The sequence below is a fragment of the Nestor notabilis genome, unplaced genomic scaffold, assembly GCF_000696875.1.
Source record: "Nestor notabilis isolate BGI_N333 unplaced genomic scaffold, ASM69687v1 scaffold15806, whole genome shotgun sequence".
Taxonomy (NCBI): Eukaryota; Metazoa; Chordata; class Aves; order Psittaciformes; family Psittacidae; genus Nestor; species Nestor notabilis.
Genome location: NW_009931601.1, coordinates 37,987 through 54,146, shown reverse-complemented (window position 1 = coordinate 54,146; position 16,160 = coordinate 37,987). Strand labels below are relative to the sequence as shown.

The following is a 16,160-nucleotide window of genomic DNA, read 5'->3' as shown; positions in this document are numbered from 1 at the left end:
TCTTTTTCCTATCTCTTTCCTTCCTCGCCTCCCTGCCACAAACTCCTTAACTGGAGATGGTGCTGGAGTCTATCAAAATTACAGAAAAATTAGTGTAACTACATTTTATCTCCCATCTTCTTCAAGAACAAAATAGCTTGAAGAGGCAACATCAATAAGCATCTGAATGTGAAAATATCAAATGGCAGATGAAAGGGAGGGGAAAAAATAAGAGGGGAGGTACTCTTACTAAATAAGTGTTATGTCTTTACAGTTTTCTTCCACGTTCTTCAGAAGTTCCTGCCAGAACATTACTACACAATTTCACTTTCCCCAATATTCTTTTCTTTTGCTAGACGTGGCTCCTTTTTATTTCTTTTCATATCATGTCTCAGCTTTGTGTCTATATTCTCCTCATTGTGTAGAAGTAGCTTCGAGATTTGACTTCTGTGTGACTGACCATAGAAAACAGTCAAGAGCACCTAGCAGAAGAGCAACAGGAGCCAGTGCGTTATCTGGAGATTGTCCTGGAAGTAATTTCTGTCTGCCTATGAACAGCTCTTATAAATCCTGGGGGGACAGGAGCCATGAGTGGGCCATTCTGCTAAAGTAATACAAATGCGTGTTCGTTATAAGAATACTTGCGTATGTGTTCATGAGTTGTGTTGAAGAAGAAGGAATAATAATGGTAGCACACCTAATGGCACTGGTTTAGTCTCTGCAGTCTCTAATGTTTGGTTTTTTCTCCCCCTTCCTCTTCACCCCCTGCAGATTCTGCTAACTATCAATAAGAAGCTGAATAACCAGTTGAAAACATTATATATTTAAGTTTACTAAGAGGTAGCCTGGGTGGGAAAAGTTCTTTAGTTTCCTCTTACTTTTGGGAGTAATATAGCTACCTCAAGCCCACAAGTTGTAATAGCTGCAGTTGAGAATATTGCAGGTTTTGGCTGAGGATCTAGTAGAGCATTTTTAGAAGCATCACTAGAATATCTGCTGGGGTATGTGCTGTTTCACTCCAGTGACAGTACTGCAATTAACAAGTTGTTGGACTGGGATAAACATGTTTCACATCTGCCAAATTTCTATTATTTTGGTTACTAAGGAAGAAACAGTTGAACTTTAGAGGTTGAGTTGAAGCTGGGAAGGGAAAGAAATGGCAGAAAGGGCCTTGGAGAAAATGGAAGGTTGCCTTATTCAAAACTGGATAGAAAAGGTATTGTTTTTCCAGATTTACAGAAACAAGTTTACCGATAGCTTTGCCTTACCATGGCACTCTGCTCTATTTCTGGAAGAACACCTTTTGGTGGTCTGCAAAGTAGCAGAACAACCTCTGGAGGAGCTCCTCTCAACAAGTGCAGTACATCCTAAGCAGGAAGAAGGAATATTATCTTTTTTATGGAATACAGTCTGTAGTACATTTCAATTTACCAACTGGGATGGAGACAATTTTTATAGTGTATGCCAAATTCCTAGTATTTGTGTCTCTCCGTTGTGTCTGAGGGACAAAATTCACCACTGTATGATTGTCATATAAGTGGACCATAGTTTTTATGTGAATGTGTATCTAAAGTCAAGAAAGTTCTATTTACATACTTTTGTTCCACCAATAAACACATAGGTTTAAATTCTTTTGTTGAAGAAAACAGGATTTTTGGGAAAATTCATTCAAATTGCATGTGGCAGTGACACATCTTCCGTCAGTTTTATCAGCATAGCTCCACAGACTGCCATATTGACATAACCAAAGGGAGACTTTCTCAAACCCCCTCCTTGACATAATATCTATTCAGTTGCGTTCAGCTTTTAGCTAAAGAGAGAGATGAAATATTTAATCGGCGGGGGGGGGGGGGGGGGGGGGGGGGGGGGAGAGGGGAGGAGAGGTGGTGGTGGTGGATAATGCTGTGGGCAAAAACACCCTGTCTGTCCTTCTGCACAAACTGAGTAACAAGGCTGTATGTCAGAAAGCAAGACAGTGCTGGAAAAGGACAGACTCTGGTTCAGAAAAAAAATCCAGTAAAAAATGGAGTACAATTACAGCAGCCCTCCAGGTGTCTGAGACTTATAGCACCTTGTCTTTTGCCCTAGCTATTTAATGATACAAACGACCTGCCATCCAAAATTGCATGCTTTCATCATTTCTGTTTGTTACCAACCTTATCTATTGGTATATGCATGTTCACATACAAAAGGGCCATTTTCCATAAGGTAAACAGTGTACAATAAAAAAAATAAATCCACATGTAGTCCTTTCTTACCATTTCATTTCTTCATAGAAAGAATTTCTTATTCTAGGTAAGAAAGTTGAACTGGGTTTAGCTCACCCAGTAGAGATTTGACTCTGGAGCATGGCATTGCAAAGCACAAATGACCACAGGGAAAAAATGTTCCAGCTATGCAGAACAGCAACAAAGATTCCAACTAATTAACAACTGGCATGCATCTGACAATAGACTTCATGCATCAGTAGTAGAAAGTTATAAACTAAATAGCAAAGAAATGTTCTGTAAGAATTCTGTTAGGAAGGAAATTCTCCTTGAGAATTCTAGAGAAGAATCCTACATAGAAATCAGTTTAATTATGTGCAAATTCTGACTCCCTCTGGTAATAAAGTTCAAATGCAGTTTCACCCCATCATCCTTATTAACATGCTACCCATCTGCAGTCCCAGTGATAGTACTGCCTGGTACCTGATACAAGAGTCCTTCAATAGGTTTCCCATTCACAGCTAAAATGATGTCTCCAACTTCAATTTCACCATTCTCTTCAGCTGGCTGCCCTGGAAACAGTCTTTTGATCCTGATGATAGATCCTCCGAGGTGTTCACAACCATCTCCTTCCATTTGCAGAACACTAAAGCCGAGGCCTCCTGAATTCTTTGTCAATTTGACTTCAAATATATTATCTGTTCAAAGCAAGGATTAGAAAAAGAGTGGGAGCTGTGGCATATGTGCCCCCCTAAGGAGCTGATGTAAATTATACTCTCAGCAGTCCTTTTTCTTGTGTCCTGCAGAAGTACTGGTACTAATGGCAAAAGAAGGGTTTGGTGTTCCTTAACTTCTGTGACCCCTTAAAATCACAAAGGTAGAACGGGGAGAACTGGATTCTATTTCACAGTCTTCACAGACTTTATGCCATCTGGTACAAGCTCATAAAGGAAGAAGCCTTTTGTGCCAACAAAAAGGTTCAAATACTATTCTTTTCTGACATTCTTCTGTAAGTGTTGGGTGTATCTTACTACTCTGTTGCTACCTGATGTTAGTTTGGGTCCTGCACTAAGCAGCATAACCTAGAATAAGACCTACTGCTCTTCCCAGACACAAGAACAAGAGACCAGGCTTTTCGCAAATACAATACTTGCAACTGAACCCCATTCTGCCCATTTATTTGTTGGCTAAATTCAGTGAGAGTGATCTCTGAATCTTCTGCTTTTAAGAAATGAAGTGATGGCAGTCTCCAGTCCTGGCCCTGGGACAGCAGTTCACCCTGGCTTCATTACTGACAGCATCAGCAGTTGTGCTGCCGGTGCTCTCTTCGCGTATCAGCCTGGCAACATCAACACAACTGCTTCCTGCCTGAGAGTGCTATAGAGTACAGACAGGGATGTCCCTTGCCAGCCCCAGCTCATGAGAGTACAGTATTTATACCTAGGATAAATTCAGCTATATGTAGCAACTGTAACTCTAAGTAAATCAGAAATATTTTGTTTGGAATTGATTTTTGATAATGCCATTAATATTGCACATTACATTTTTATTCAATATGCAGTTTTTCTTCCTACCCGCAGAAATTTGATAGAATTATTTTCATTCATTCCTTTCTTGCACACTGTAAGAAGTCACCCTGAGATCTTTTTTTTTTACCACTCACCATCTGTCAAAAAGAAGTAGTCCTTGGTACCATCTGTGAAGGATGTTGCTACAGAAACAACTGCACATTGGTCCTCCTTTCTGTCATTAGCAGTCAGGCATGGCTCTGCCGATTGGTAGTCTCCCCTTTCTAGAACCAGCTTGGCAATCTAAAATAATGATGAACAGGTTCCAATTACACAGTATACAGTGAGCCCTAAGTCTTTTTACTTTCGTTTTTAAAATAGAGTTGGATGGGGGGTCAGGGGAGGGAGTTTCTTTTGGACCAGCTTTGCTACTGTGCTTCGTACTAAGTGCAGTTTAGTCTACTGGGTATCTTTCTGAGCTCTGCTGTTGTACAAACCTGACCAGACTTCTTCAGGTGTTCCACAGCCTGTTTGTGGGTGATGCCACAGAGGCTTATGCCATCTACTTCCAGTAGACGATCACCTGAGGCAAAAGAAAACAAAGAAGCAAACAAAAAAGGGTTCAAGTCACTTGGATATTCAGGTTCAGTGGGTGTAACCCTTGAGGCTACCCACGATGCAATAGAGTTTCATGCTTACATCTGTCAAATTACGTTACTTTCTATGAAAGCAATACTGCTTGTTGTACAGCATTCTATACCTAGCACTTAAAACATACCAGGGTATTCTGCAAGTAAAATGCAGTGATAGTATCTGGTTATCATAGCAGCTTCTGAAAGTGGATGTCAAAGTCACTAGCCTGATGTGCAGCTACATAGAGTAACTGTTCAGTGTTGGTATGAAGCTCTTGGTTTTTCCATGGGATATCTATAGGTAGTACAGTGACTGGCTGATGAATGATGGACTACATATTATGTTTCACAGTAGTATGACCTCCAATCCCAAATGGGTTTGCCATGGGTTGTCCCTATGGCAAACATTCCGCACTAACGTTGACTTCTGCAGCCCAGAGTTTTCTTGACAGACATGTTACCTATCTTTATTTGTCCGTCCTTATCAGCTGGTCCCATGGGAATAATTGACTTCACATATATCCCACCGTGACGCACGCTAGTGTTAATTCCACCCTGCAAAACATATGCACACAGATTAGACTCCTTACACGATAAAATCAAAGCAATTTACACATGCATTGAAAGCAACTACTTCAGGAATTACATTTTATATAAATATAGGAAAAAAGGGAAAGATGTTACTCAGAAGTCCCATCTACTTGTAATATACTTCCCTAGGCAGTAATTTTGTTTTATTTTCTCAGGAAAAATGCAATGCATTTCCACTTGACTATATAAAAACATTTACTAAGTGTTCTTAAATTTTTCCCTGTGCTGACATAACCAAGGTGTTGCATCTTTCAGTCAGTCACTAGCCCAGATTCTACACTATGCAATATCCATTCAGCTATTATTAATGTTTCAGACAATACACAAAGCATGGACCTAAACTTGTGCAGAAGAGCCTACAGCTCAGAGGAATTCCAGATTAACCCAAGAATCATGTTCTGCCCATCTGCATGCCCTGGCCAAATTTAGGTGAAAAAGCAGCCCTCAATTTCTTCTGCAGGCAATGAAATGGCTGTTGCTTCCCACTCCATTTCAACAAAGACTGTAAAGACTTCTCAGCCTGGAGAGGTAAATTCAAATTCAATAGCCAGGACAAGGAATTATTATTCCAATGTGGCAGCTAGTTTTCACTGCTGCCTTCTCTGATCCTCTAAATATACAGTCAACTGTGTTTCCTTATATTAGGAAATAAAATTGGCTATGGCCCTTCTTCTGGCCTCCAGAGTAAGAAGTATGGCATATCTTGAGTCCACGAGCTAAACTTTCAGCATGGGATGGCTTCTGTTATTCTACTTGTTGAGGCACAGGCCAAAGCCCTGTTGAAGGCTGTCAACAATTAAACAGTGCTTGCGGGCCACTGTTGATCCCATGCCATGGTCCTGTACAAGCCACTTGTACAGACAGAGCCTTTGAGTTCCAGGAGCTCTAGGGGAGCAGCAAAACCAGTCATGACTTGGAGAATTCTTGAATGGCTGCATTTTCTAGAAGCCCTGGCAATATCCCTTGCTGACCAAACTCAACATTTGGTGGTAGGTCTTGTTCTCAGACTGAGTAAGGTTCAAAAGGGCTTGTGCTGCCATATGCTTTAGGTGGGCACACTTTCACAGCTTCTGCAGGCAGCAACTGGGGAATGAGCAGAGCGTATGCTCTGCTTTCTCAGTCAGCTGATTGGACACGTTTAGGTTTGAAACGTGCCATGAGAACATCTTTTGTCACCAGCCTATCTCCTATCTCTGTTCCACATAAGTACACTTTTTCCCTATGTGTTTGTTGGTTGTTAACAGTTTGACAGACACACTGAAAGATTAGCAGTAACACTTGCAGTCACACTGATTCCAAAAGTTCCATCTTCTTTGATGAGCTCCACAGAATAGATTTCCTTTGAGTTAGTTTCAGATGGAGATGGTAAGTTCGAAGAATCAGCTTCCTGTCTCAAAAATATAAACAGTAATGAGAGTACAGCATCGCAGTAAAAAGGGAGGGAAAGGAAGAACGAAAAGGAGAGAGAGTTTCCAGGAGGGTTTGATCCTGCTGTCACTGTAAGCCTGGAGCAGTAACATTTATATCCCTGACACTATTTTAAGCTTACACTACTGTTACTCAAAATACAATCTAAATGTGCATATGCTGAGTAATAGGGAGGTTATCTAATAGTAGGAAATTAGACACAAAATGTTGCTGTTCTCTGTCAGGTTGAAAACTTAAGAGATTGCAAGGAAACAATCAAAATTTTATACCCCACTGGAAAAGGGAGGGGAATTTTTAATAACATTTTTTTGAACAGTTTCCCCATTTTTTTGCACGTATTCTAGACGTGTCTATATCATTTTGACATTTCCAATGTAATTTAGCAAGCAACATCTTCCAAAGTTTTCTTTCTCCTTTACTAATTTTTTTAAATTTCTTGGTTACTTCCTATTCTTAATATAGCTGGTGTGTTGTTAAGACACATACTGGGTGTAGTTTTACTGAACTGCATCCAAATCTTGGTTACCTCCACATCCAGGCTATCAGCTGAAGGAACTGGAATCCTAGGGCCCAAATTTGGTACTAAACTCCAGGAAAGGGCCTTCTCAAGTTCATCCACGTTTATGTCCTGTTCTTTGGGGACAGCTGTATGACAATCCTGAATCTTTTTTCTACTGTTGTCTGCACAAGAGATCTCAGATCCACTGGTGCTGTTTCCTCTTGATAGATTCTTTTCTTCATTTAGTCCTTCTTCACATATGTCTGTAAAGCCATAGCAAAATAAAGCATTGCTGAATGCAAACAGTAAGTAAACCTGAAGACAAATATTATTATACCTCAGCACAGGAGGGCAAAGTAACTTCCTACACCAGCTGGTTGTGAAATCAGATCTATAAAATGAGTCAGTCATTGTAAAATGGAGCACTGCTATTACAAATGTGGAGAAATGTGTTTGCTTTATCATTGCAGAGGACTGTTTCTCTGTAAGAGAAAGAAATGCCAAAATTCCCTTGGTATTCAGCAAAGCAGCCAATAATAGATCTTTTCACACTGACTGTAGAGGAGAGATCACTTGATAGCTGCTAGAAGCTGACTATTTTCACTGCTGGCCTATGGTTATTTTGACTGGCACTGAGCAGCAAGAAAGTACTATTACATCCCAGCTCCTAACAAATACCAGCATCCTGGGTTAACTATTAGCATTCCATAGACAGCAAAGGCATTAGCCTTCATACCTTTGGGTTGAGAGATGATGAGCTCCACTTCATCAGGAGAATTCTGTATGATTTTAACTGCAGTATTAAATGAAACACCCTCAAGACTAGTATTATTCACAGAGATGAGTCGTCCTCCTTAAAAAAAAAAAACAAAAACCAAACAAGGATAAAACCAAGACAAAGCATATCTAAATAAAGAAATAAATCCAGAATAGCTAACTTTAAACCATGAAAGTATTTCAATTCTAATTAAAAACTAAGGACAATGACCTGGTTTGATATTTCCAGCTCTGTCTGCAGGTCCCCCAGGGATAATTGAAGCGATAAAGATACCGAGGTCTAATTTTCCTACATTTTCTCCTCCAATAATTACAAAACCTGCAAAAATGAGATAGCATGAGAATGCAGAGACACTGGCAGTATTAGAAAAGATGAACCTCATGAGCATAAAAAGCTTTTACTCTAATGGCTTAAGTTTTATACATGGTCTGGAGAATGAGGAGCTCTCACTTACATGGTATCAAGGTCTTGATTTGGAAGAGCTTTAAATTTATATTATAATTAAAGTGTGCTGGTGACTTTGGTGGCTATTTAAATATAACTTCTCAACAAGAATACCTTCCTGGCATGTGATTTTCAAAGATTCCAGCTACTTTCTTACAAGAGTCATAAACTCTTTCATGTGGACCTTAGTATTTAACACCTGCAGGAGTAAAATGGTTTAAAAGCTCATTTAATAAATTCAAACATTTTTCCACATCATGTAGAGTAGGGGCCCTGAGACGGACCATGTAAATTTCTAATGGATATGTAAGACATATCTAAGAAAATTAAATCTATTGCCAAGGAGTTCAATTTCACTATTTTAGCTCAGAAGACTCTGCTTATTGCAGAATAAATTCTTGTTTCTCTAGTATAGTTGGGTTTGGGATGAGGATATTCCACACAGACATGCATCATTTAGAAGCTTCATGTTTAATTGTATTAACAGTCAGCTGTGAAATGTGATGGTTAGCATAGAGTGCAATAGTGTACTATATAACAAAAAATGTTATCCAAATAAGAATCCAAAAGTCAGGAAACATTAACATTAAGCTTGTGTACACATTTGCACTTCCACAGGCAATACCTGAAAGGTTTGCAGAACATGATCTCCCCCTCTGAAATGTCTATGATAAACAAAACCACTGTGCATGCATTTCAGATACAAAACTAAACCCTTATTCCTTTCATTATACTCTTAGCACTTGGTCCCATTGACCTCTGTGGCCTTAGTTAATCCTCTGAAAAAACTGTGGTCTTGATTTATGTGCTTAGTCCTTCTCAGTCTCAGAAATTCTAAGTCCTTCACAAAGACTGGTAGTCTTATTCTATAGGAATAAATGAGGCGAAGACAGTTACTGTCTTGTCCAGGTTGAGTCAGCAGCTATCAGTGTTAGCACCAGGATCTGAAAGTCTCGGTAACAAACATAACATTTGTGTTCTTACTTACCAAATCCATTCTTAGGGTCACGTTTTAGATTGACACAAATTATTTCTCTTTCTAGACCACTTAGTAAAGCTTCTTTTTGGATTGCTGGTGATCCAGGTGCTGCAGAAACAAAACAGCTAGAATAAATACAGATTAATGCGGGGAGACAATAGATTCATATAGCATGCAAAACTGGGGCTTCAAAGTTAAAAATACATTTTGTCCTTCTTTTCAACATTACCATCACTTCTGAAACAATACAATTCAGGAAGGAAGCTCAAACAAGTGTCTGAAAATTTGTATTCTTTAGAAAGGCATATGTACACTAGCTGTGTAAACTCTTCCTATAATGTTCCTTTCTGGGAGACTATGCATTTATCTGCAATGGTTTTATTAAGATTAGGACATCTGAAGAGCCGGGCATGTAGCGCCCATTGAACATACGGGTGATTTGGACACAAAATCTCCTATGTATTCCTTTGGAAACTCTAGCCTTCATCCCTGAGTGCCCTTGTGGCTCTATAGATGCAATCCAATCAGCACTGAACAGGATGGTGGCTTTTGTAGTGTTAACATTACTTAATATTGTGGAATTGCCACAGTGTGTCCAAAGTACAGTTCTAACTTTAAAATAGGCTAAACAAATAATCATAGCTTTGTATTCCATACATCTCCTCACTGTGTGCATACAGTGTTAGACAATTAGGTGTCCAGTTCTTATTCTAGTTAGTGTCATACAAATGCAAGAACAGAGGAAGGACCTGGAGCCTATGTTGTCTCATGCGTTATTTATTGGGTTGTTGATCTCAATTGCAAACCAAATGATGACCTCTAAGCACTGGATGAGAGAGTCCTGGGTGTACTGAACCGCGTCTTTGAAGAGCATTAGGCATCACTGATAGAATAATTTTATCATTAAGCCCCCTACCACTAATCCTGATGGAAAGCAGGAGTGAAAGGGAAGAAAACAGCTTGTCTTGCTGAAGTCTGGGTTAATTGCCAGGACTAGAAGTGCAAAAGAATAATCTTTAATCTGTAAGTAGAATATATTTTGGTCTCCTGCTATTGAAACAATAACATGGAAGGGTACTGTCTCTATGGTTATTATACTCACCACTGATTGTGTTCTGAGTTGAATGGGTAGACAGGTAGTCATAACTCCTTTGCTTTCCATTCAAATTGATGTGCATTTCTGACTGGGATAGACCTGATGTGGATCTGTGTGACAGGGGATAAAGACCTCATTACAGAACAAATCAGTAATGGTATTTAGCACTCCTCATTGACATTAGTCTGTCAGAGCCAAGATGGGAACATACATCTTTATAGCCTTTCAATGAGTTTTCTGATTTCTGGGACACATTTCATTGCAGAGGAGAGGTAGTCTAACCTTGCCAGCATTAGCTTCCAATTAATAGCTGCCATTAGACCACTCACATCATGACTGATTTCACCCTGTGTTTTCCTTTGAGCTGGGTGCAGGCATCAGGAAAACACAGCATAGTCTCAGCATGATTCATTTAGCCCTGCTGTCCGTTTAAACAAACCCACATCTGAAAGTTTTCCTGGTAGTTCATGTTCTTCTCGGCTCTATTCTAACTCAGTATTCTAAAAGGCACTTCAGACTGTGCGCAGCTATAGTAACCACCCACACTGGTGAATGTACCAATGCAAATGAAAAGGGAGAAGTTCTTACACTGTTCTCTGTGATTTGCACCCTTAGACAAGGAGGAATCAATTAGGCAAAACCTGTTCAAAACCAGCTTCCAATGTGCATTCAGTTCACATACTGCTGTTTCCAGAGAAGATACAGAGACACTAAAGATTTTGATTTTATTCTCCTTTATTTTTATCCTTCTCCATAACCCAGTAAGTGGTTCATTCCTGAGTCTGGTACAAATTTAAATGTCACTCTTTTTGAAGTTCTCTGTTAAAGGATTAGCTTCCTGCCTGTGTTTGCACTACTGCTGGCACCATGGAGCCCCGGGTCTTTTGGTGTGACCACAATAAAGGCTGCAAAAAAATTGTCTGCTTCACAGTTCACTATAGAGGTTTGCAATGATATAGGCTGGTACTGAGTATTCTTATACATGTTTAGAGGAAAAAGCAAACCTACCTGCCAAGATTGCTTTTGTGTCTAGTCCTGTTGTTGGTTTCCACACTGAGGTTATCACAAGATTTGCTCATCATCCCAGCAGAAAGGTTTTCCAGGTTTGCTCCATAGAGCACGTTCTCTGAACGAGACAGTCTCTGAATCAGGGCAAGGTGTTCATGCTGAGCTGCATATGATTTGTCTATTTCCACAAATTTACTTTCCTCTAAATAAGAAGGGAGAGAGAGGGAGGAAGGAGAGATAAATCCACTGATAATTTCCCATCTTTTTAAAGTTCAAAGGTGCTCTCTGTCTAACCTTTAGAACACGCCAGCAAAAAAGCTTAGCACCACAGATCTATTTGTTCTGGTATCCTTGAGGATACCAGGGTCTTGGAGAGAGTGGAAAGGGTTTCCAAATAATTTCTTTCCTAGAAAGTATATGCTGTATTTAGATTTCATTTATATGAATTATACTGCAGATTCACATTCCACAAAGACAGATGTAATTTACAACCCTGTATATTTAAAACCTGAGTATCTCTGTTAAGTATACTTTGTAAATGTTCAGTGTATGAGAAATACCCATCTGTCAGAGACTGAATTAGTCAGGTTGGTGGTTTCTTGTCCTTCAAGGGCCCACCACTCCGACATATGTGTAGCTGATAAGACAGAAGCTATACTAACACATGCTCTCTTACGTTCAGAGAGGGGCCAAGGAGCTGAATGTTTACTCTGAGTGATTTGCACAAGTGAAGTTGAGTAAGGGACCATCTTGGTGGCAACATTTTCTATCCAATTTTCCACCTCTATGTGAAGTCTACTACTTGCTTAATGACATCTGAGCTCTGCTATATACGAATCTATCCTCTCAAAAGATTTAATTTCTGAGACAAGATAGTGCTGTGGGAGGGATTGTTAATTTATTTAGGTTCTCAGCTGGTGGGCTGGACAGGAGATTTGAAGGAGAGAGAGACAGCAGTCAATAGGAGGCATGTTGGAAAGTAAAACAAGCTTGGTATAGGCTAGCACAAATATGGGCTTTAATTGTGCTTGTACATGGCAGCTGACCTGCCGTGTGTTTTCCTCACAAGTATTAGGCTGAATGCAACTTTCTAGAATGCTGCTGTGCAGCATTAGACATAGGCTCCCTCTTTCCTCAGTGATTTTGTTCAGGGGGCATTTGTTAAGGCATCAGAAGGCTCAACTGTCCACAGTATTAGCGCAGTCTGAGAGTTGCCATGGTAATTTCGAAGTAGGGGGTTGCTAGCAATTTTTGAAGAGATGGTGACTTAAACATTTGAAGAGTGCAGCAGAAGCAAGTTTCCCTCGTGGAGAGTGAGCCTTATAATGTCTTACAGCCCCACAGTGGTGACTAGGGCAGCATTTTGAACTACTGTCTGTCATTGCCTTCACAAAGCCTTTATTTCTGGGACAGCAAGCACACATCGAACCTCAGAACCTGCAGTCACACGGCTTGTGTAAGTCTGGCTTGTTTCAGTGACTGGGGGCAGGGCTTGTAATCAAGACTTGGGTTATAATTTTCTTAGCTCTCATGTATGGAATGTAGTAATTTTTATTAATATATGTTACCACAAGCAAATGTGACATACGAAACTTTAAGATTCACTGTGAGCACTCATTTATATGCTACAAACCACAGTCCCACTAAGTTATGTTTAAAACTACAGAAGCCTCAGCAACAAAAGATGCTTTGAACCTAAATGTCATCCTAGTGCCTTTGCCATGGTAACAAATATGTACAGGTGGAAATTCACTTTCATGAAATAATTTTAGTGGGGAAGAAGCCATATATCAATCATTCTGTTATATTACGTGATATAATTTTTTGCCTACACTTTTACAGTTTTACTAGAGAAAGGAGTATCCCAGCAGATAAGGCATGACACTTGATTCTCCTGCTAGGACTCACTGGGTCAAATACTCAGTGGTTGTAAATAATAATGATTCTGTTCAAAACAATGGATGAGCTAGTGAAAACTCGTATTGCTCTGCTGAAGCCAAGAGTGATGACAGCTGTCAGCTTAGGCTGTTTTTTCTTCCACACACACGGGAAAACCTAAGAGCAGCTAGCAGCTACATAGTTGAGTCAGTATGACTGATGTGCCTTGGGTTTAGTAGTTTTGTCCTGGGACTAAACCATACAGCTGAACCCCTGTCTTACGCAAAGATGGCCAGTTAACTAAGTTCAGCTGCAGCACATCTGGGCACTACTGTATTTATTCATTTTAAGCAACATTTCTTAGGTTACATTTGGAGTAAGCTTGATATGTTTCCTCAGAATTCTCAGCAGGTTTCCTGAAGGGAAGTATAATCATGTTTGTGTGGTTTTTTTTTTTAATCTGGGTTTAGCTACATAGTTTTTACCATCAGAGAATCCCTTTCCACCCCCTGCACATGCCCACTCTCATCCAGAGACTAAATTAGACTTATACACAGCCGATTTTTAGTGAGTAGGAGATATTATTTTCTAGTCTGCAAATGTGAAACTGAAGCGGAGTGAAACTGATGTGGCATGTTCTGATCCTCAGCTTCACTGAATGCACCTTTCCTGAAACCTAACGTTGTCCTGTAGCCTATATAATGAAAGTGCATTTATACCTCACCTGATGATGTTTGCCGAAGCTGCCTAGAATTCATCTGTGCATTGAATTTGTGCTGGGCAGAGCAGAGGTCCAGTAAATATTTACATGTCTTTTGTGTATCAGTAATGAAGGTGTGTTTCTTGCCACTGAAGCTGCTTTCAATCATGAACTTTTTTCTCTAAAGGGATAAAAAACACAGCTTGCTTCATATATCAGTCATTACAGTGAGGCATTGAAAGTTCATTTTACAAAATCTTGTTGGTTTGTCCAGTTGTATTTATGCCTGGCTTCATGCCTTTTGGGTGCAGTAAATGCCTACCATAAATCCAGCAGTTGTTAGTGAGATGGCTGTCATCTACCCTGTGCCAAAAGTAAAGAGCTTTTGGATGTTGACTAAATTGAGAGCAGGTTGATAGAACTGGCAAAATTTGGCCTTACAATTGTGAAAATAATTAAACCAATTTAATGTGAAAATAAAAATATCTTCAAGGGGCCATCTTGGGAGAGCAAACAGGCTGGGAAATGTGTGATGCAGGTTGACACCTACACTGTATGATGGTAGATTGATATACCTCTGATGGCAAAATACAGTTTAGAAGGGGTCACAATCTTGTCACCAATACCAGTTTGTTAACAGACATCAGTATAGTAAGAGATGAGGATGGGAATAACGAGATCTGGAAAGAGGGACATGTGATCCCATGACCTGATGTGGGTAGGAAAACAAAAGGAGTGGGGGGGGGAGGGAGGGAAAAGGGCAGACAGAGAGTGGGAAAGATAGGATTGAAGAGGGAATATGCCATAGAGACATTTGACATAGTCTCTGTAATAGTTGACACCAGATTGTTCAGTTTCATAGTAATTTGACTCCAGCCTTGGCAAAAAACTTCTAGATCTAAATCTCACTAAGAACTGGGTATCTTGGTAACTACATCCCGATCCAGCCTTGATTTGAGGCTGTTTTCAAAAAGGACTTGCTTGTACAGAATGAGTCTAATTCTGGCTCTGAATGCAATAAATTTATCAAAGTGACAGGCAGAAGGGAAGTAATGTGGTAGGGTGGAAAATAGATTCGCTTGGTTCCAACTCACGTGAGCTGAAATTCTCTCTGTTTCACGCCACTGGAATCTTAAGCTGGCAATTCTTGTTTGATTTTTGACTTCATAAACAATGATGCCTTTGGCACAGATTCCCAGGATGATGTCTCCGCCTGCTCCTTTCTTCTCTTGGGACACACGGTAGAATAAAACTCCATATTCAGGAAGTTGCTGAGTCACCTTGTAGAGAAAAATTGCATTTACCAAGCATTACTCAGAAAGAGGCATGGGAAGAAAAGGTAGGTAGGTGGGAAAGGAAATGGTTTTGAGTGTCTTTACTCAATATTCTTTCACTCTGTCAAGAATCCTTTGAAAACCCTAACCAAATTTTCATATCTACTGTCTCACAGAATCATCCCCTTACTTTGGTATGTCATAGGACCATTACATGCATACATTTTCCATGCGTAAAATTGAAGCAACACATTCCCATGTACCTCATTTGAAGAGGTAGGAGGATTATATACCTTCCTCCACGATAATCTAAACATTACATTACCACTGGGGTATTCAGCATTACTGCTACTTGGCACTTTTGTGCATTTCTGAATAGAAATCCATGCAGGATTGGTGCTGCTTGACTACTTGTAAACCTTTCTTTCCATTTTCTTTTCTGTGTCTTTGTTTCCCTGAGCAAACCCAGAAACCATAAGGTACAGCAAATATGATGATCTTAGTAAAACTGCTAGTATTTTGGTGCAAGGGCTACTCTGACATTGTTATGGGCTTATGTGGTTTCCTTCCTACAATAGTGATGTCCAACTGGGCAGTGACACTATAGCTCCCTCGCTGCAACTGACTCACCCAGGTACATATGTCCGTTCCATCACGGCCATCATCTTTTAAAATCACACAATATAGATTTCTGTTACCAAGGTCTTAACTTAAAGGGTTTGCTAATTTGTCCCTCAAATTATCTCACCCAGATATAGTGGTGACTTTTGAGGGATTTTCACTGCCCCAGAATTCCTTTCAGTGCCAGACTTTATAGTAACAGACCTTCAGTGTCACTTTTTTCTTGCACAGTGCCCATTGCTGGGTAAAACATTAAGTAGGACTACATTTCAAGGGACTGAAGAGCCACCTTGTGCCCCTGCCATCTATCTATCTGTGCAGAGGATACTCTGAGGAACGCACCCAGAGGTTCTGGGCTGTTGTCTTTCTACCTCCTGCACTTGCAACAAAGTGTTAAAATGTGACTCAGACCCTTTACAGAACTATGGAATATGAGGAGGGTTTTCTGCCCTCTTTTGTGATTTTCAGATCAATATGAGTGTATTCTAAAGCTTTTTTATTTTTTTGGGTGGGGAGGGGAAGCTGATGTAGAATCCCC

The 16,160-nt window shown here is 40.0% G+C and overlaps 1 protein-coding gene across 1 annotated transcript in view; it reads right to left on the bottom strand.

Annotated features, from left to right (window-relative positions):
* Window positions 1–293: 293 nt before the first annotated feature.
* FRMPD2 (FERM and PDZ domain containing 2) overlaps window positions 294–16,160 on the bottom strand; it is a 36,799-nt gene continuing 20,932 nt past the window's right edge. Inside the window, exons 14-28 of the mRNA XM_010015992.1 lie at window positions 14,822–15,007; window positions 13,752–13,908; window positions 11,150–11,351; window positions 10,148–10,251; window positions 9,055–9,153; window positions 7,833–7,940; window positions 7,581–7,697; window positions 6,872–7,107; window positions 6,200–6,304; window positions 4,788–4,881; window positions 4,192–4,277; window positions 3,850–3,997; window positions 2,670–2,884; window positions 1,248–1,346; window positions 294–461 (exon numbers count right to left, since the gene is read on the bottom strand). Coding sequence (XP_010014294.1) covers window positions 294–461; window positions 1,248–1,346; window positions 2,670–2,884; window positions 3,850–3,997; window positions 4,192–4,277; window positions 4,788–4,881; window positions 6,200–6,304; window positions 6,872–7,107; window positions 7,581–7,697; window positions 7,833–7,940; window positions 9,055–9,153; window positions 10,148–10,251; window positions 11,150–11,351; window positions 13,752–13,908; window positions 14,822–15,007 — 2,124 coding nt within the window. The remainder of the gene's footprint in view (window positions 462–1,247; window positions 1,347–2,669; window positions 2,885–3,849; window positions 3,998–4,191; window positions 4,278–4,787; window positions 4,882–6,199; window positions 6,305–6,871; window positions 7,108–7,580; window positions 7,698–7,832; window positions 7,941–9,054; window positions 9,154–10,147; window positions 10,252–11,149; window positions 11,352–13,751; window positions 13,909–14,821; window positions 15,008–16,160) is intronic.